The sequence below is a fragment of the Microtus ochrogaster genome, linkage group LG8 (genome assembly GCF_000317375.1).
Source record: "Microtus ochrogaster isolate Prairie Vole_2 linkage group LG8, MicOch1.0, whole genome shotgun sequence".
NCBI classification, from domain to species: domain Eukaryota; kingdom Metazoa; phylum Chordata; class Mammalia; order Rodentia; family Cricetidae; genus Microtus; species Microtus ochrogaster.
Window position 1 is genome coordinate 25,531,523 of NC_022033.1, and position 20,162 is coordinate 25,551,684.

General features: G+C 54.2%; 1 protein-coding gene across 1 annotated transcript; it reads left to right on the forward strand.

Moving 5' to 3' along the window:
* Positions 1 to 7,417: 7,417 nt before the first annotated feature.
* On the forward strand, positions 7,418 to 19,712 carry Mylk2 (myosin light chain kinase 2). The gene is made up of 13 exons (XM_005363211.1): positions 7,418 to 7,469; positions 7,822 to 7,886; positions 8,553 to 8,968; positions 9,613 to 9,911; positions 11,328 to 11,433; positions 11,833 to 11,926; positions 14,228 to 14,337; positions 14,420 to 14,561; positions 17,203 to 17,273; positions 17,375 to 17,503; positions 18,045 to 18,197; positions 18,295 to 18,427; positions 19,632 to 19,712. Exons 1-13 carry the CDS (start codon positions 7,418 to 7,420, stop codon positions 19,710 to 19,712), a joined length of 1,851 nt encoding a protein of 616 aa, XP_005363268.1.
* The last annotated feature ends 450 nt before the right edge of the window (positions 19,713 to 20,162 follow it).

Sequence of the window (20,162 nt, forward strand, 5' to 3'; positions counted from 1 at the left end):
ACCACGCTTGAGTCACATTTTCAGTATTAGTTGTCAGTGGGTATGTGTCACCTGCAGTGGCCAGAAGCCCCTGCTGCTCACCCTTGGCTAACAGCCTGACAGGACAGGCTCAGTGGCCTCATTAGCAGCCAATTAAAGGAAACCAGGTGCCTTCTTTTTTGTGAGGCAGGAGGTTTATGGGAATTCACACAAGTGAGAGGAGCAAGGGATGGGCTTGAGCGGAGCTGGTGGCAACGGTTCCACTGGCCGCTGACTTGGTGGTGGGCTCCCTGAGCCTGCGATGCTGCGATGGCTCTTCTTGGCTTCCTTACGTGTGCACGTTTTTCCCTTCCTTGAAGTTTGTAGTGAGGCAATGAAAGGCCAGTCCAGGAAGCAGTTAGCCAGCCGCCGTGGGGGGACGCTGAGTGTGTCTGTGTTTCCTCGCGTGCACCAGCACTGTTGGCTACTGCCGCAGGCTTCCTGGCAAAGGGAGGCTCAGCATCCTGGCCTGAGAGCTTTCTCCATGAAGCCACAGCTTCAGCATCACCCATGACTAGAAATGCAAACTCACCATCCTCATTCTGGCCCCGCTGAATCAGATGCCCTTGGTATGGGCCCAGGCTTATGTATTTTCATAAACCCTCCAAGGGAGGTATTGCATGCCCAAAGGTGGGGACCACTGTGCCAGGCAGGGGACCTGCTGATCCTGACTCAGGTTCCCATGGAGTTGGCAGCCACTCTCTCCTCTGACCCTAAGTGTCCAGGCTAATCAGAAACACCCAGGATGAGCACACTCCCCTCCCTACTCGGGGCCCTGGAGAGTTTCTCTGTCCAGCCATTTCTGTTGCTAAGTTCCTTGAGAGGTTGTTTATCTCTTCAGTGAAACGCCATGCCTAGGAGGAGGAATGAGAGTGGATGCCTTTCCATAGATTCTTCCAACAAGTCACGTAACAGACCAGAGATTATTATTTTTTGTTATGCTGCTGGAAGTAACAAGGTCTGTGCATGGGTGTGGGTGTCCTCAGGGGCTCCTGGAGGGTGAGGCTTGTGAGCTGGGGTACCCACTGAACTGGGCACTGTCTATGTGTGTTGTGGGGGGAGAGGGCGCTCCAGCTAAGCCTCAGGCCATGGGGCAGATCCTTTCCTTTTTCAATAGTTGCCAGAACAGGAATCCCCTTGATGGGGGCCATGCCCTGCTGGATGTTCAGGCTCCTGTCAGGGATGTGGCAGCTTCTGGACATTAGAGCCACAAGCTTCAGCAGGCTTGACTGATTGGCAGAATGGCCTAGATGTCAGGTGGTCTACACCCAGGAGGAACATCCTCAGCTTCTACTTCTACTCAGCTTGGACACCCTTCATCTTCCTCCAGCCAGAAGCCCCTCAGAGCTTGCCAGGCATCCCCTCAATCTTATGGTAACACAGCTTAGTTAGCCAAGAGACCTGGAGCTTTAAAAATAGCAGAGGCAGGCCAGGCTAGGAGCTGCCTGGCCACCCACAGGACAGAACACCCATTCTCCACTTCTTGAGCCGTTTCCTGGGATCATGTGTTGAGAATAACTCCCAGAACAAAGTCAGATTACTAACTCCTGGGCCTGCACTCTGCATGGCCCACTCCTCCTCCGTGACACATTCAAGCCTCACCCCGCCGCCCCTACCTTCCCGTGCACTGTGCTCAAGCCTGCTCCCGGGACATTTCCTGTTCTTGGAACAGCTGCACCGGACTGGGGTACCCTCCTGCCACTTGATCCTATAGGGAGGTGTCCAGTGGCTGTGGGCAATTTTCAGATGACCTTGTTCCTCTGACGTCATTAGGGAGCTATTTTTAGCTTTGCTGTTTATGCTGCAGAGGTTGGACTGGGGTGGGGGAAGGAGGAGAGGAGGAGCTGGACCGGCTTCCCTTGTCCCAGAGCCATGCCAAAGAAAGAGTATTTATTCTTCCATATTAATAGAACTATTGGGGCCACCACGTTGATGACAATATCCCAGTATTCTTATGTTTTTAGATAGGGCCTCATTGGGTAGCCTACCTCTGCCTCCTGAGTGCTGGGGTTAAGAAGGCTTGCTCTGCCATTCCTGGCTCTTGCTTTTTAGTGGCCACTGCTTCTGGCACACAGAAGAAATGAAACCCGTGGGGTCCAGGGGAAGTTAGAATTCAAATTCTGCCTCTGAGGCCTTGGCTCAGTTTCTTCTCTGCCTCAGTTTCCTCTTAGATAAGGGAATGATTCTAACATCTACTGTCTGTGGTGAGGGGAGCTAAGGATGCCTGACATCAACACATGGTGAATAGCAGCATCTGTCACTGTCAACCACACAGCACCATTACATGTGCTGTTTGGGACACGGGGTTGATGGAGACGTGGTCCCTAACACCTGGGCTTACAGAGGTCTCAGATAGGAGGATGTGCAAACACCCCCTACAAGTCAAAAGTAACAGCTGCCACATACTTCACTTTTTCCCACCCCTGGAGGGATTTCAAGGCAAGGGAAAAGCAGTTCCTGCCTCCCAGGAAAGTCCCTGACTGCACCTCAGATTCTTCTGGGGAGATGCCTGCTTCTTCAGGCTCTGATGTAATTGGCTAAGTTCGAGGAGCGGGGACATCATAGATTATGGAAGCCCTGAGGGGCTTCTGTGTGCATCTGGGCTAAGAAGGATGGCCTCACAGGACAAGGATGTGTCCCCAGAATGTTCCTCTGGCTGTACCCAGGTGACTCACCCCGAGACAGCTGCCTCGCAGATGGCCCTCTCTGGGCCTCTGGTAATGCTTTCTAGTGAGCGGGTCTCTGGCATGGCAATCTTCCATCTTGAGTTTGCATTCAAAACATCTGAAGTCCTGCTCAGCTGCTCAAAATGACAAACTCCTGGTACCCAATTCCAGGCAGCCCTCCTCCGAAATGAATTCCAGGAGCTCAGGCAGGAAGAGAGCTTGGAGCAGCCAGCCTGGTGCCTTCTGCTGAGAACTCACCCCTGCGCACCACGTGTTTCAGATCTCAGCGTCACCCTTACCGTGCTCTGTCTGTGCCCATGCTGACAGGGTGTCACTTATGATTCATCCAGTCATAGCTAGAAGGGGTCATTGAAAAGAACCACACAATTCAAACGAGTGAGAGACACTCAGAATGCCTGCTGCTGTCTCTCCTCCACCAATCTCAGCAGGAAGGACAGAGTGTATGGCAGGGACAGAGCTTTCTCACAGGACTGGCTGGGAAGGACTGATGGGGCTCCGAGTGGGAGAGGACAAGGAAAGCAATGTGCTGATGACAGCCCAGTGGCTCTCATAGAAGGCTTGGAGTGGACACGGCCTTTCCCTTGTTGTTGCTCAACTGCCTGAATTTTCCATCACAGAGGGAAGGGTCAGGCGGGGGAGCGTCTCCTCAAGCAGGTCCTTGTAAAGCCTCTTGGACAGACTGATTTCCTTTGGGGAGCCAAGAAGCAGTGCTGGGTGGCGTTAACCCCTGCATTCCCAATGAGATTGCCTGGAGATGGGCAGGACCCGTGCTCCTGGAAGGCAGAGCTGCCTAGGGCAAGTGGCCTAAGGAGCCGTGAACTCTGGCTAGAGAAGCCTTCCCTTTGGCCTTGTTAAATCCAACAGGCATAATTGCATCCTGCTGACCTTAATTCCCCTGGCGGGTTTAATTGGGCCTGGCACTGTCCCACTTCCTGCCTTGGCCCCACAGAGACAGAGGGCGTCTGCACAGCTGGCACAGGGTGGGGAAACCCCTTCATGAGTTAGGTGGGCAGTGGTTCTGGTAGATTCTTGCCAGGTTGAGGAGGTTCCCCTGTGCCCTTCCCCCTGTGCCCCTCCCCTGCGCCTCCTTCTGAGAACCCTGGGGACTCCCTGCGAGCAGCTGACAAGACCAGGTCATCCCACACAGATCAGAACTAGGCCGACTTCCCATCCCAGGCACTTTCGGTAGATAGAGCAGGCAAAGTAGCTGGGCTCTGTATCTGCAGTGGTCACCACATCACCAAGACCTGGGCCTCTTTCTCCTGTACCAAGTGCTTTACATACATAGGCTGGGCATACATTCTCAGCCACCCTGGGTGCTCACAGGTCTCTAAAAACTCAGTGAGCTTCCTTGTGGGAGGGGGTCCTCCAGCAGAGGAGGAGACCTCTGGGGCAAATGCCATCTTCATAACTCATGGTTGAGAACTCCCTTGTAGAGCGCCTGACCCTGACCCCATAGGGCTGCTTCGAGATTAAAGGCGGGATGTTCCTGAGGCTGGGGAGACTCATTCTTCAAAACACATTGCCAGAGGCCTCAGAGAGTCAGCCGTGAGGCAGCCAGTTCCCTGGGGGGAACAGTCTGTATAGTGCCGTGTCACAGGCGTGAGGACCCCAGTTCCATCCTTGACACTCATGTGAAAGCTGGGGGTGGCCGCACCAGAGAGGCCAAGGGCCCCTTGCTAGTCAGCCCAGCTAAACTGTGTTCAGTGACAGACCCCGTCTAGCTTGCTTTCCATCGCTGTGACAAAACACCATGACCAAAAGCAACTTGGGGAGAAAAGGGTTTATTTCAACTTACAGCTTACGGTCCACCATGAAGGGAACGCAGGGAAGACACTCACGGCAGGAACCTGGAGGCAGGAGCTGGAGCTGAGGCCACGGATGTTTCTTATATAAGCCACGACTCCTTGCCCAGGGGATGACACCACTCAATGGGCTGTGTTCTTCCACATCCACCACTAATCAAGAAAATGCCTTACAGGCTTGCGCAGAGGCTAATCTTACCGAGGAGGTTCCCTCTTCTAAGAGGATACTAGCTTGTATCAAGTTGACAAAGACGGACAAACAAAACCTACACAGATCAGGTGGGGCAACTGAACATCAACCTCTGCCCCCACCACCCACAATGCTCCTCAAGCACCTGGCTGGCACTGGCGAGGGTTTGTGCCAGGGTTCTTGTGTGGGAATACTAACAAGACCAACAGATTAGAATAAAAGTCTGTTGTGATGAGAGGTAGCTCCGAGCTCAAATCCACTCACCAGGCTGAGGGCTTTGGGACAAGCCACTTACTGCCCCCACTCCCCATCCGCAGCATCGGTCTCTGCATCTTTAACATGTGAAACACCAAACTCTAAGGACTCTTGTGTGGGTCCTGGGAGCTGGGTCAAAAGAAAACTCGTGGCATCATCAGACCTGGCGCTCAGGGTCTGACAGCCACAGAGGTAACCAGGGGATGTCGTCTAGGACCACCCTAGTAAAGCATCCAGACTCACAGCCAGCCTTGCTAGTCAACCACTGGCCATTATGGCAGGTATGTGATGCTGGGGACATAGCCAAGTACCAGGTGGCCATGCTTAGGCTGTGAGCTGACCATAGCAACCGTCTCAGGGCACCAAGGAGCATTGTGGGTGGAGAATTTTGACATTTCAAGGCAAGCCAAACCATGCTAGGGAGACAGTTAAATAGAGGGCCAGAGGTGTCCCCATCCCAGGCGAGGGCAGGAGACATTTTCAACCTTCCGAATGCCATGGATCTACATGGCAGGAGAGAGCGAAGTGTATGAATCATCCTACTCACCTGTATGCCTAGCTTCCTCTACGTTGGAGGCTTTAGGCAAGTCACTTATTCCTGTAGCCCTCCTTGCCTGCATCCAGAAAATGAGGTGAGTGTGGCCCACAGTTACAACCAACGACAATGAGAAATGAGAAGTTGGAAAAGGCCAATAGGAGATGCTTGGTGGCTGGGACTCCCTTCCTTATCTTAGGTAAGCTTAGGTTCATATCCAGCCCAGCCCTCACAGGGAAGCGCTACATAGACATTGCTTGTTTTGGCTTCCTGGAAGAGGCATGTTGTCTGCTGAACCTTGAAGAAGAGAAATAGTGAACAGGACCAGCCCAGAGAGGAGACGGTGCCAGAAACCAAGCCTGGGGCGCTCCTGCATTAGCTTCTGTTAGCTTTGTCAAGCGCCTTCCACGTTTGCCTGCTTTCAAAGAAATCATACATTTTGAAATTTAATACATTCTCAAGCCCAAGGAAAACAGTAAAAGGCTGGAGATGTGAGTGACATATGTCTGTCACCTCAGCACTCTGGAGGCCGATGCGGGAGGATCGTGGGTTCTAGGCTATCCTGGACCACATAGCAAGACCCTGTCTAAAAACCAAAAATAAAATCAAAACAAATAATGGTAAGAAGCCCTGAAGGCTTCCTTCCACCCAAGTTATGGATTTCACGTTATCCTGCCAAAGAAGTCTGCACAAATTCCAGCCCCTCTGTCTTGTTTTGCACCCGATTTTTCCCTCCTTTGGAGATGACTTCATATTTGTCCCTAATAGCTTCCTGATCCATTTCACAATGCCACATTTCCCCCACTACAGAGAGGTCCTGGGCTCCTGGCAGCCTCCATCCCTCCTCTGCGGGGCGGTGGCCAGGACTAGGCATGGTGAGCCACTGGAAGGTTTGCCTCAATTGGCATCTGGACCCAGACACCTACCCCACAATCCCTTCAACACTCAGCTTTGGCCAGTGCTCAGGGCCTCTCCCAGAAAAGTGTGGGCCACAGCCTCTGGGCAGGGGGGAGAGCACCCTACAGCATGGTCCTCCCTGCCCTATCTCAGCCTGAACACCTCGAACTTGGGTCCCCAGCCCTGAAGAAATTTCCCATCAGCCCTTCTTGAGGGGGATTATCTTATGTTTCCTGGTCTCCCTGGGCTACTCACCCAAACCTCCACAGCCCCAAAGAACTCAGGGAAAGGAACTTTTTCTCAGGAAAAAAATTGGACCTATAGACAATTAAGCAAGTGACCCTGGTGTGATTTCTTACCCAGAGACGGTCTGAGTGGATCCGGAGACCAAGGGGCACAGAGCTGGGCCCTGGAGTCACGGTGGCTCTCTCCAAGCTCCTGGGAACCCTGAGAGGTGTGGCAAAGAGGTGGACAGAGCCATACTTGGTCCTGGGCATAGTCTTGCCCACCAAGGGCCCCTCTTCTTATAGCCCCTACCCTTACCCCAATCACAGGGGATGCCCGGCAAGGCCTGGCCACAGTCTGTTCCCCGGGGCCCAGGTGCCCCCTCCTTTTTTCTTCCTGATGGTTCCAATGCTATTCTACCCCATGTCAGGCCGTGGGAAGAATGCCGTGTCCTCTGAACGGGGGCCAAGAGTGACAGGTGGTGGCAACCCGCACTCCATGGCCCCTGGTGTCAAAGATCCCCTCTTAGTCTCCGCCTCCACTGCCCACGCCCCTGCCTCCGCCTCTGCCCACAGGGTCCAATCCCTTACAACCACCCCAGGATTGCTCCTGAGCAGACTGCCGGCCACCACGTTGCCCTTCTCTATCCAGGTACATCTCTCCTCCCAGTTGCTGGGCCTTGGCCTTCTCTCTCCAAAACCGGAAAAGAGGGGGAGGGTGTCTGACAGCCTGATACACTTTTCTCCTCTTTCTGCAGCAACAAAGACTTGAGTTAGACAAGCAGAAACACACGCCTACCTACCTCATGGCTACAGAAAACGGAGCAGATGAGCTGGGAATCCAGAGCCTGTCAGCAGGTGCCAAGCCGGGGCAGGAGACGGGAGGGAGGAGCTTCAGATGGGATGTTTTTGAAGCCAGGGTTGGGCAGGTTCCTCACAGGGAAGTCTGTGCCCAAGGTTGTTTTGCACGGGAATGGGGATAATCTGTGCGTGGAGTTGGCTGGGTCCAGGAACCCCTTGCTGGAGGGACCGGGGAGATGGGGAGCCTCCATCAGTGGCTGTTGGGGTTCACTTCAGCGCGAGTATGCAGAGTGGTGGGAGGCTTGTCCTGGTGGCTCAGGCATTGACAGGTTGTTCCAGAGAGATCTCTGTCAGGCCTGGCAGGGGAAGGGAGGACGGGGATGCTGATGATGCCCCCCCTCCTTTGTAGAACAGACACCTAAAGGTGCTTCAGGCGATGGAACTCCAGCTTCAGAGGAAGACCCCAGCCCCCCAGTCACAGAGAAAGACCCGGGCCCCTCTAACACCAAGAAAGACCCTGACACAGAGAAAGACCCAGGCCCCCCTAACATGAAGAAAGACCCTAGAACAGAGAAAGACCCAGGCCCCCCAAACACGAAGAAAGACCCCGGGACAGAGAAAGGTCTGGCCCCTTCTAACACAAAGCAAGACCCTGGAACAGAGAAAGACCCGGGGCCCCCAAACACAAAGAAAGACCCTGGGACAGAGAAAGATCTAGGCCCCCCTAACATGAAGAAAGACCCCGGAATAGAGAAAGACCTGGCCCCCCCTAACACAAAGAAAGATCCTGGAACAGAGAAAGATCCAGGCCCCCCTAACACGAAGAAAGACCCTGGAGCAGAGAAAGACCCAGGTCCCCTTAATACAAAGCAAGACCCTGGCACAGAGAAAGACCTGGGCCCCCCAAACACAAAGCAAGACCCTGGAACAGAGAAAGACCTGGGCCCCCCTAATACGAAGAAAGACCCCGGGACAGAGAAAGACCTGGGCCCCCCTAATACGAAGAAAGACCCTGACACAGAGAAAGACCTGGGCCCTCCAAACACAAAGAAGGACCCTGAAACAGAGAAAGACCTGGGCCTCTCCAACACAGAGGAAGACCTCGGGACAGAGAAAGTCCCAGGTCCCCCTAACACGAAGAAAGACCCTGGCACAGAGAAAGACCTGGGCCCCCTTAGCACGAAGAAAGACCCTGATACTCCGCACCCAAAGAAAGGTTCAGATCCACCCTTCCTGAAGAAAGATGCCAAAGCCCCTGCTCCAGCGGAAAAGGGTGACCCGACTCCAGCCTCAGCCAGCAGCCAGGGCCCTTCAGGAGAGGGGGACAGGGATGGGGGTCCTGCTGAAGGCAGTGTGGGGCCTCCTGCAGCCTTGCCCCAGCCCTCTGCCACCCCTGAGGCCAGCGTCCAGAATCAGGATGCCAACCAAGCACTCTCGGGCAAGCAGGGACCTGGAGAGCCCAAGGCGGGCAGGAAAGCAGCGGAGTGTCGAGAAGCAGGACGAAGAGGCTCACCCGCCTTTCTTCATAGCCCTAGCTGCCCTGCTGTCATCTCATGGTGAATGTCCCTGCTCGGGGAGGGAAACAGCGGGGAGCTCCCTTTCCAGGCTTACCCCCCCTGGCTTGAGTACTGAGTGTTATCACATCTAGCACTGGGAAGGTAGTTCTGTCCCAGACCCCCCTTCTCCCACATTGTCCCCAAAGAAACCAGGATATTCCCTTTGTTCAGAGAACAGAACATCAGACAGGGGATGTCCCCAAAGGCCACCCAGGTTGTCTGCTTGTTTGTTTTCTCAAGACTTCTGGGGACTTATTTCATGAGTGGCAAATGGCGAGCTGGAGAGAGTAGCCCTTCTTAATTTAAGATGAAGAGGCGACTAAGGGTTCACTAGTAAGCCAATGCAATCAGTTCCACACAACTGGACACTCGTGAACTGTAGACACAATAGTGACACTTCTTGCACCATCTGATAGTAACACATTAGTGGCAGTTACATGGCAACTGTTTTTATGAATCAGGGGCTTATAGTTTCCTGTCGGTCGGTAGGATGAGCTACGTCATGGCAGCCAGATCCCGTCAGTAGTTCCTCCGTGTGTTGAGAACTGGCCTTTGAAGTGGATGGCAGAGGTGGACGTATTTGGGGAGGGGGAACAAGGTTGTCTTTGAAGCCTCTAACCTGCACAGTGTGTCTCGCTTCTTAGCTCTGAGAAGACACAGGTTGAGAAGCCTCTAAGTGAGACAACAGAACTCATCTTCACAGGGGTGTCTGTGACCCCCGACTCCCAAGATCCTGGGCCAGCCAAGGCAGAAGGCGGGACAAACACCCTGGAAGAGAACCAGAAGGCAGAGGCAGAGAAAGCCCCAGGCCAGGCTGGCCAGGCTAAGGTGCAAGGGGACACCTCCCAGAGGATCGAGTTCCAGGCTGTTCCCTCAGAGAGAGCGGAGGTGGGGCAGGCCCTCTGTCTCCCTGCCAGGGAGGAAGACTGCTTCCAAATTCTGGGTAGGTAGGGGCAGGTTGGGGCTGAAGCGACCCGAAGATGGGGGAGGGAAGGGATGGGATAGTCCCAAGGATCCTTCCTTATGCAGAGGCCTGATCTACCCTGATCCCGGGTCTCCCCTGGGCTCCCCAGTTCAAATGGCACAGGGCACCGGGTAGTGTTTCTTTCTGATAGAGGTGGGACAGGGAAACTAAATGCCCAAAGATAGATGGCGAAGGCTGTCAGACTCAAAAACCAATTTTGATTGTCTTCTACTTCCGCTAACATGGCATTAAAGAAAGACAATCACGCAGCTGAGTGGAGCCAGAGACTTGCTGCCAAGTGGGCTTGCGGGCTCTGTCTGAGGAAGGGTTCAAATTACAGGTGCAGGGCAACGAAATGGTGGAGGGGAGGGTTTCAGGGAGTCATAGCGGTTCCATGAGCTGCACAGGTGTTTGTGTGTGGGACCAGGGGCCAGGGAAGCTGGGGCCGCGCCCCACAGGTACTCAGCGAAAGCCCTGGGTGGCAGGAGAGCCAACTTGAGCAGCAGGAAGGGGAAAGGGGTCCCAGCAAGGGTGCCGTCGGGCTGGGGGTGGGGTGACATAGGGTCAGAAGAGCCCAGAGTGTCCTGACACCCCCTCCTCCAGACTGAGGTGCCCTGGGAGACCAGCCAGTCTGCCTGGCTCGCGGCAGAGTGCCACCCAGACAGGGTGGGAGGACCTGGCGGCTGGGCGGTGGCCAGAGGCCCTGCCTCCTGCCCTCGCGGCGACAGAGACCTCCACCCCGCCCAGAGATCACATCCTTGGCATGATAGGACCTGAACCACCTCCAAGGGCTGTCTGATTTATCACCAGAGTGGCTTCCCTGTTGCCTCGGACTATTTTTAAAGGTTTCCATTCCCATGAGTCAGCCGGCTGGCCTTCCAAGCCCGCTGTCCCCATGATGTCCATTAGATGGCAGCATGTCACCACCGAACTGTTGCGTCCCTGGGCGCCCCGCTGTGGTGTAATCAGGTGGTGAGCAAGTGTCTCCACCCACACCATCACCCAGACACAGCAGTCACACTGTCTGGGATTCCACTTCACAGCTGTTGTGGGGGCTTGTTTGGGTGTTTGGAGGTTTTTTAATGGAAACAGCCCTTCCTCCCCGCTAGAGCTTGCATTTAAGTCCAGTCAGCTAGCGGCCTCAGTTCTGCAGCGAACCTGAATTCCCCTAATGGAGACAGATTTTGGGTGTACAAAGGCCAATTTGGGTGTACACAGCAGAACTAGAATTGGAACCCGGGTGCCGTTCTGATCAGGTATTCTTCAGGAATCACTTGGTAAACTCATCTTTCCGGGGGCAGTGGGGGCAGATCAGTAGGCAGGAGGCAGTGGTGTCAAAGACCTTTCCCAGAGGTCCCCGCCCCTCGCTCTAACAGCTCAACTCTGTCTCCTTAGATGACTGCCCGCCACCTCCGGCCCCCTTCCCACACAGGATCGTGGAGCTGAGAACCGGAAATGTCAACAGTGAATTCAGCATGAACTCAAAGGAGTCACTGGGAGGGTGAGCCAGGGACCCAAGCCTGAAACCATGCACGGGGCAGGCAGGGGTCGATGTACCAGCTCCTGTGGTGCAAACACACCCACTAGGACATGGCTCACATGCATGCACTTGCTTCTATGTAATCTTACGTGCTATCCATCACATCCTGAGGTGTGGTGACTGTGGTCACATCCCCGGATGTGCCTTTGGCCATTCCTATAGGAAATGCACAGGCTGGTCCACCTCGCCCCATGTTCTCCAGACACCATTATGAGGGAGTTAGGGCCGGTGGGGTGAATGCGCCCATCTCTCAGAGGGGCAGCCAGAGCCACCAGCAGGCCTGGGCAGGGGAGAACAGAGCACAGGTTCTTGCTGACCCTTGGGTCTTGGAAGCATCCTCACTTCAACTTCTCTTTCTAGTGGGAAGTTTGGAGCTGTGTGCACCTGCACGGAGAAAGCCACAGGCCTCAAACTGGCAGCCAAAGTCATCAAGAAACAGACTCCCAAGGATAAGGTAGTGGTGGAAAGCGGACCATCTCTTATCTCTACCTACCCACAGCGCTAGGCTTGGGCTCTGATACGAGAAGCTTGTGTCATTAAAGATACCACATAAGAAATAGGGTAGACACAACCTGTTACAGGAGGCTGGTGCCCCAAGCCATAAACCAGATACCCCAGTTCTCAGGGACTCTTCCTACTGGGCCCTCTGTGAAGCTCAGTAGCACTGGGGAGCATGGCTGTTTATTGGTGTAGGTTCTGTGACAGACATTGGGGAACCTGCCCCCAGGCAGCCTGTGTCAAGGAAAGGAAGCTCAGTGGAGAGTTTCTCCTCCACTGCCAGTGTGGTCTGCGCAGGTCTAAGCAGCTCTGGTTCCAGGAGCGAGCAGCTGTGTGCGGGTTCACATGGGTTGAGGGCCGTGGGCGAAGTGAAGTCTGCTTGGCAACAGGTGCCAACAGAGCTGTGTCTCAGGAAAGCTGTGGGGAGGGGAGGGCGTGAGGAGCAACAGAGAGGTTCCTACCTCAGCCCCGGCTTAATGATGCTTCCTGGACCAGCGTCTACAGAGTGACGGTTTTACAGAGGAAGGTGTTTGAGTGGCGGGCCACGGGAGACTTTCAGGCAGAGGACCGTGGGAATGAGACTCAGGCAGAGCAATTTCCTGGAGTTCAGGATTCACTCTGGCATCACAGAGATGGAAGAAGGAGGAGAGAGAAGGGAGGAGGAGCCCAAAGGGCAGAGATAGCAGGGGTGAGGTTACAGGGTGTCCTAGGAAAAGATAGCCACATGTATGTAAGGCTGGGACCCACCAAGGCCATGGGAGCACAGCCACGGTGCTACAGAAGGCTGATTCCCTTTGCTCAGAGCACAGTTGGGACTTTTCTGTGTGGCTCTATCCTGCACTGGTGTGTGGATCTTTTATTTACCTATTATTTATTTGAGATGGGGGCTTACATATCCCAGAGTGATCTTGAGCTCATTTTGGAGCAGAGGCTGAATCCTGAATTCCTGGTCCCTCAGCTTCTGCTTTCTGAGGGTTGTGATTGCAGTGTTTGCCACTGTGTCCAGTTTACGTGGTTCTGGGGATTGAACCCAGGACCTCATGCATGCTAGGCAGGCACTCTACCAACTGAGCCACATTCCCCGGCCTCAGATCTGCACTCAGATCTGCACTTTTGACTGATCTTCCCTGGCCTCTATCACAGGATCTGGTTCAGCATGGATGCTCAGTGCCCATGTGCTGTGTGAATTAACTGGAGCCAGCTGTTGGTGCATTGATCATGGAACATTTTTTTTTTCTTTGCCTTCCACTGTATCAGGTGCCAGAGATATGTCACAGGACTGAAAAAGTCCCCAACCTCATGGGACCAGCACATCGGAGAGTAGGGACAGATAGATGACTAAAAGCTGGAACAAAACGAAGAGCATGGCACCAGGTGTTGAGAGAACCAGGGCAGGGATGGGGAGTTTGATCAGAGGGACCATGTCACATGCGGGCCTCTCTGGGGAAGCGGTAGGAGGTGAACTGAGAGCTGGATGGAGGGGTGGAACAAAGGGGAAAGAGCTGCAGCTGGATAGCCTTGCACTGGTACCTAGAGTTTAGCAGCTCCCTGGGGATGCGGGTGCATGGAGAGGCCTGAACAATAGCACATGCCAGTGGCATTCCCACCTATATCAGCCGGCAAAGGAACCACTGGCCTGACCGCCACAAGTGACAGTTGTTTAGAGAGAGGGGGTGGGGGATGGCGGAGTTTCTGATCTAGTTTTTGGTGGAACTGTGGCAAAGGCCTTAATGACTGTCGGTGGGCATGCAGAGACCAAGGCTCCTAGCTCTTTGTCCCCAATGCTTGCTGAAGATTCTGTCTTTTTTTTCTGATGGCTGCTGGCAAGTCAATCATGGAGAAGGGTTGGTACCACGGACACGAAGAATCTGGGACTTGCTTATATTCCCCAAGGGAAATGGTAAAGATGGTCGCTGGATAGGTGAGGGCAGAGTTCAGAGGCAGTCTGATGTATTTGAGAATCAATCCCAATTTAGGGGTGGGGGTTGGACAGGGTCTTACTGTGTGTTCCAGGCTAGTCTTGAACTCTTGACTCTCCTGCCTCTGCCTCCTGAATTCTGGGATTACAAGCATGTGCCACCACACATGGCTTTGGGAACTGGTTCTCCCTGGATACAACATAGTTATGGACTTGAGGCAAGTGCTCGGGGTGAGGTTCTAGGAAGAGAGTGGCAGAGGCAAGGAGACCAGGAGGGAAGAGGCTGGAGGGTGGGGGTGTTGGTGCCCAGGGGGTCCCCTTGATTTTCCTGCTCCCCAGGAAATGGTGTTGTTGGAGATCGAGGTCATGAACCAGCTGAACCACCGCAATCTGATCCAGCTGTACTCGGCCATTGAGACCTCACATGAGATCATCCTGTTCATGGAGTAGTGAGTGCCTGACGTGGGAGCCGGGGCTGGGTGGCAGGGCCAGCAGCCCGGAGCCAGTCTGCAGAGGGGTCTGTGCACACAGCATCGAGGGTGGCGAGCTCTTTGAGAGGATTGTGGATGAGGACTACCAGCTGACCGAGGTGGATACCATGGTGTTCGTCAGGCAGATCTGTGATGGGATCCTCTTCATGCACAAGATGAGAGTCCTGCACCTGGACCTCAAGGTAGTGGGCTGAAGCTCCCTGGAACAGTGCTCACCATCCCGTGTCATTCTTGTCCCCACCCGTCTCTCTAGCTCCTCCTAGTCTCCTTTCTCCATCTTCCAGCTTTTTCCAAGTGGACCCCGAGTGCTCGCTAAGTGCTAGGAATAGAGAGGCAGCAGTGCGTCGGGGGAGGCATCCCTTTGTCTCGACGTCCATGGAGCTCACTGTCTGGTGTTAGATGCCTTCCAGCTGCTGGTGTCACATAGCGGCTATATCTGTGTTGGCTTGGGAATAGCCAATGTGCATTCCTTACTCAGATAGAGAACCTAGAGTTGAGGGTTCACTTCCCAGCAGCCCCGTGTTCTGGGACTCCTCCATGGAGCTCACTGAGAAGCCTCATGCCAGGGTCGCAGTGCATAGGAGGCAGGCGCCAGTGATGAACTCTAAGAGGACTTTCACATCCTGCACGCAGCTGACCAGGGGCAGCAGACAGATTCCGCACGGTGCACTCACTTCCATCAGCACCAGTGGCTGCAGAGAGCTTAGAAGGCAACTGCTTAGGGCCTGGAATGGGGAGGAGAAACACAAGCTACCAGGTGTCTCCTGTCGCTGTGACAGACGCTAATGAGTATCGAGAGGGAAAGTTAATAAGCTCCATCAGTACGGGGGTGGGTACCTGTTTCATTCACTTAACGTACAGTTGCTGAGTGCCTGCAGCGGGAAAGAGCATCCTAGTGTGGGAACTTACAACTGGGACTGGGATGGACTTGTTCCCTGTTCATTATGCAATGTCCAATAAGTAAAATTCATTTAAAAAGATTACAGAAGGCACAACAGAGTACCCAGGGAGTGCAGAGAATAGAGATGGAGAAGCAAACATTTGTCTGGTGGAGCAGAGTCATGGATGGGAGTATCCAACATCTTCTGGCTTTGCTCAGTGTCATGGTCTGAGAGGGTATGGGATTCTCCCAGCAGCTCCTGCAGGTACCTATGAGGACAAATGGGAGGAGAGAGAGGAGATGGGGGCTTAGGAGGCCATGGTAGGAAGCTAGGAGAGAGCCTGGGGGGCGGGGACTGCAGGGTGCATAGGAGTACCTGGCTGAGGGCGTGTGTGGAGTGGGTTGGGAAAGAGTCAGAGGTAATTCTTGAGTTAGAGAGACAGATGGGTCCCTCCAGGAGCTAGGATAGGATGTTTGTTATTCCCCTGTGAAGGCTGATTTGGGGGTAGAGTAGGGCCCCTAATTAAAATGCCAGGTCCCAGGAGAAGGGAGTGTGTCTCCAAGAAATCATAAGAGTGTGCTCTTATAGGGGTTCGTAGTGCAGAAAGCAGTGTGTCTCGGCTGCAGGGCATCCCTAAGTCTGGTGGGAATAGGTTTCTGAGAAGGCTTGGATCAGGTTTTGGGTCCCTGTGCACTTCTATCGGGAGCTTTTCTTTCTCTCCCTGCACTGGGATGCTAGCGAAGTCCCCACGTCTTGTTTTCTTGAATGACCACAGAGCTCAAATAGACCATAGAGCTCTGCTGAATGGTCAGGTCAGGGGGATGAAGGCCCTGGATGGTGTAGGTGTGGAAGTCACTCTGCAGAGGTGGCACCCCGTTAGCTCCTGTCTTTGAACCATGTTAACTTCAACGTTCACCCCACTTACTCTTGACCTAGTCCTGTGTCCCCTGTGGGAAGAAGATAAAGTGAAGGCCTGGGGTGAGTTTATGCACCCTTCACTAGCACACTTTTCCACCAACTTTGACGGAGCATGGGAGAGGCCGGGAGAAGGTGGTCCCTGGCCTGGAGCACTGAGGAATAAGGTGGAGAAGTGGCAGGTGCCTATAGTCCAAGCACTGAGGCTGAGGGATTGCTCAAGCCTGGCAATTCAGAACCAGACTGGGGTAGCATAGTGAGACCTTCATCTCAAAAAAAAAAAATAGATAAAAGGAACTGAGATGGCCAAGTCTGTAAAGTGCTTGCCATGCAAGCACGGGGACTTGGACTTGAGTTCGGATGCCCAGCAACGACGGTAAGAAAGCCAGGTGCAGCAGCTCATTCCTGTGATTCCAGCAGCAGGGAGCTGAGACCAGAAGATCTGGGGACCTGTTGGCTGACTGGTCTCACCATTCAGTGAGCCCCAAGTCCAGTGAGAGACCCCATCTCCAAAAGCAAGGTGGAGAATGATTGAGAGAGACCCTCCACCTCCACATATGCATGCACAGCAACATAACACGCAAAATGCACACGTCTCTTAAATAAAGTAGCACAGGCCTAGTGCTCATGAGAGGCGGGCACTGCCCAGCTGAAGGCAGCAGAAACCTTGCTGATTAGAGGCCTTCTCGTGGACCTACAAGGCTGCTCTTTCTGATAGCATCCTTGCCTGGCCTCCGGCCAGGGCATACTGCCTATCTGCAGACCTCAGTTTTCCACCCTCCACATGACTGAGTGGAGAAAGATTCCATCTGTGCCTACTGGGCCATCTTGTGCTTTGAGACAAGCCCCTCCCTCACAGGACCTCAGCCTCCTTAGGGAGAGCGCAAACAGGCCTGAAGGGTCTCTGAGCATCACGTAAGGATCTGTGCCCACGTGCGGGGCCCCAATAAGGGGCCAGGATGAAGTTGGTAGGGAAAGGAGGGTGAGCTGGGTCAGAGGCCAACCTGGGCCATCCCTGTCTCCTCAGCCAGAGAACATCCTGTGTGTGAACACCACTGGCCACTTGGTGAAGATAATTGACTTCGGTCTAGCACGAAGGTACCCCTGGGTGGGTGGGAGGGTGGGGCCAAGGGAGGTGGCGAAGGGGCTGGATGTTTCTGGTGGCAGCTGGGGACCTGAGCTCTCAATTTCTCTCCCAGGTACAACCCCAACGAAAAACTGAAGGTGAATTTTGGGACTCCGGAGTTCCTGTCGCCCGAGGTGGTGAATTATGACCAGATCTCTGACAAGACTGACATGTGGAGCCTGGGGGTGATCACCTATATGCTGTGAGCCCTGGGGAGGTGCTGGCCCAAGTCAGCAGGGGCACGGGGATGGGTAGAAGAGAAGACTGACTTTGGGGTTCTGCTGGAATGGTCTGACCCTGCAGCCAGGGTGTTTGTTTTGGGGGGTAATGCTAGGGAGAACCAGAAGGGGGAACTTTATACCCATTTTATATTTGGAAGAACCAAGGTTACCAAAAAGTACAGCATTCCATCCTGGGCAGACTCTGGACAGCAGATTCCCCATTCCCCTGGGGTAAGGACAGAGGGACAGGGGACAGCTTTTTGTGTGCGCCCACTGTGTGTTTCACACTCACCGTTCCCCATCTTCACTGCAACCCTGGGAAGCTGGGGTGACCATGCCCATTTTACAGATGAGAAGAGTGAGGCTCAGAGAGGGGAAGTGACTTGCCCAAAGTCACCCAGCCAGATTCAAACCCAGGTCTGTCCCACTCTGGAAGCCCCGGGTCTTTCCAGCACATGCTGCCTCCTGGGTTCTGCCCCACCCTGCCGCCTCACTGTCTTGCCGGACTCTCCTTCCCTCTAGGCTGAGTGGTCTCTCCCCCTTCCTGGGAGATGATGACACAGAGACCCTAAACAATGTCCTATCTGCGAACTGGTACTTTGATGAGGAGACCTTTGAGGCTGTGTCGGACGAGGCCAAAGATTTTGTTTCCAATCTCATCATGAAGGACCAGAGGTGAGGCTGGGGACCTTGTATGTTCAAGGGCAGGGTGCATATCCGGGTCAAGTGGGCCTGGCACGGACCTGCCCTCACCTCACTACCTTCTCCTCAGCGCCCGAATGAGTGCGGAACAGTGCCTGGCCCACCCCTGGCTCAACAACCTGGCAGAGAAAGCCAAACGCTGCAACCGCCGTCTGAAGTCCCAGATCCTGCTTAAGAAATACCTCATGAAGAGGCGCTGGAAGGTACCAGAGCTGGGGCAGGAGGAGGAGGCCTGAGGGGTGGGAGAGCCTTGCGGCCAGGTCCAGCTCGACCATCCCTGTTGGCAGGGCCTGGAAAACGTGGGCTTTTCTCTGGGTCCTGGGCTGGCTCCTGCTCTGAGCTGGTGTTGTCGCCCACCTCTCCTGCCAGGGGAGGATCATTAAAGGGGGGGTTCAGGCTCCAGAGAGCATCTCCGACCCCCTTCATGACCCGAATGTTTATTGAACACCTGTTACTACTAAAGGCTCCAATGCTGCCGTGGAGACAGCAGGCAAGAATCTGGGTCTTGGACTTGACCTGCAGTGAAAGTAGAGAGTTCACAGGAGAATGGTTGGGAGTGCCGGGGGAGGGGTTCCACCTCTGAACAGGTTAGGGCCTGGTGAGGAGCAACAGGTGAATCAAGACCTCGGGGGGGGGGGGACGGGGAGGGATCCAGGCTGATGAGCAGCCAGTGTGAAGCCCCATGGCGGAACCTGTATGGCCGCAGGCTGTATGGCTGGACTCAAAGGGAGGTCAGAGCGGAACAGAAGGCCAGCTGTAGAACAGCGGTAATACTGCAAACCTTGAACACAGCTCCTCATGCTGTGGTGACCCCAATCATAAAAATTACTTTTGTTGCTATTTCGTAACAGTAATTTTGCTACTGTTATGAATCATAATGCAAAAATCTGTGTTTTCTGATGGTCTTAGGTGACCCTTGTGAAAGGGTCATTTGACCTTCAAAGGGGTCGACACCCACAGGTTAAGGGACTCACAGATTGGGGTGTGGGGCCTCTTTTGTTTGCACAGTGTCCTGGTGCTGTTCAGAGCTGGGCTAGGCACTGTGGCTCCCCTGGCCTCTGACTCTCCTTTAATGGGGGTGGGTCTTTTAAAAGTCTTTAAATTTTTTTTTATTTAACATTTAGTTGTTAGCAAATAAATAAATAGTGGTGGGTATATAATGGAGGGTACAGAGGACACGCTTGTGCAGTGGCCTCTGTGTGGGGGTCAGAGGACAGCTTTGGGGGTCCGATCTTTCCTTTCACCATATGGCTCCCAGAAACAAACTCAGGCTTGTCTGCAAGCACCTTTCTTTGTTTGCTAAGCCCTCTCTCTGGCCAGAATGGGGGGGGGGGACTCTGAAGGACACGCCATCCCCAGGTTCTCCTCTGCTCAAGTGCTGACCAGAATTTCTCTCTCGTCCCCCAGAAAAACTTCATTGCTGTCAGCGCAGCCAATCGCTTCAAGAAGATCAGTAGCTCGGGGGCACTGATGGCTCTGGGGGTCTGAGCCCCAGGAGCAGCTAAGCCTGGACGCAGCTGCACAGTGGTCAAGGCTGAAGCCACACAGCTCAGAAGGCCAGAGAGAGCCAGCCAGATCTCTAGAGGAGGCTGGTCAGAGCAAAGTTGCACCAGGCCAGGAGGCTCGAGGCTCCCCAGGCCCTCATTCAGTATCGTTTCTCCTCTGTGAACGTGGAGTGTGGCCTGGAATCCATCTTGCTACCGCCTCCTCAGACAGGGCCGTGGCCCATCAGCCCCACCCAGACTCCAAGGACGTCCAGGCCGTTCCCCAGTCTCTCCCTAGCTCCCTCCTTTGAACTGCTGCCCTGTAGCCTCTGCTTTGCCCCACCTGGGGCACCCTTGCCTGGAGTGGGATGGCTGGGGGTCCAGCAGGTGGGCTGCTGTGGTGGTGGATGGGAAGCTTCTAGAAGGGTAAGAATGTAGCCCAGCTGCTAGGGGA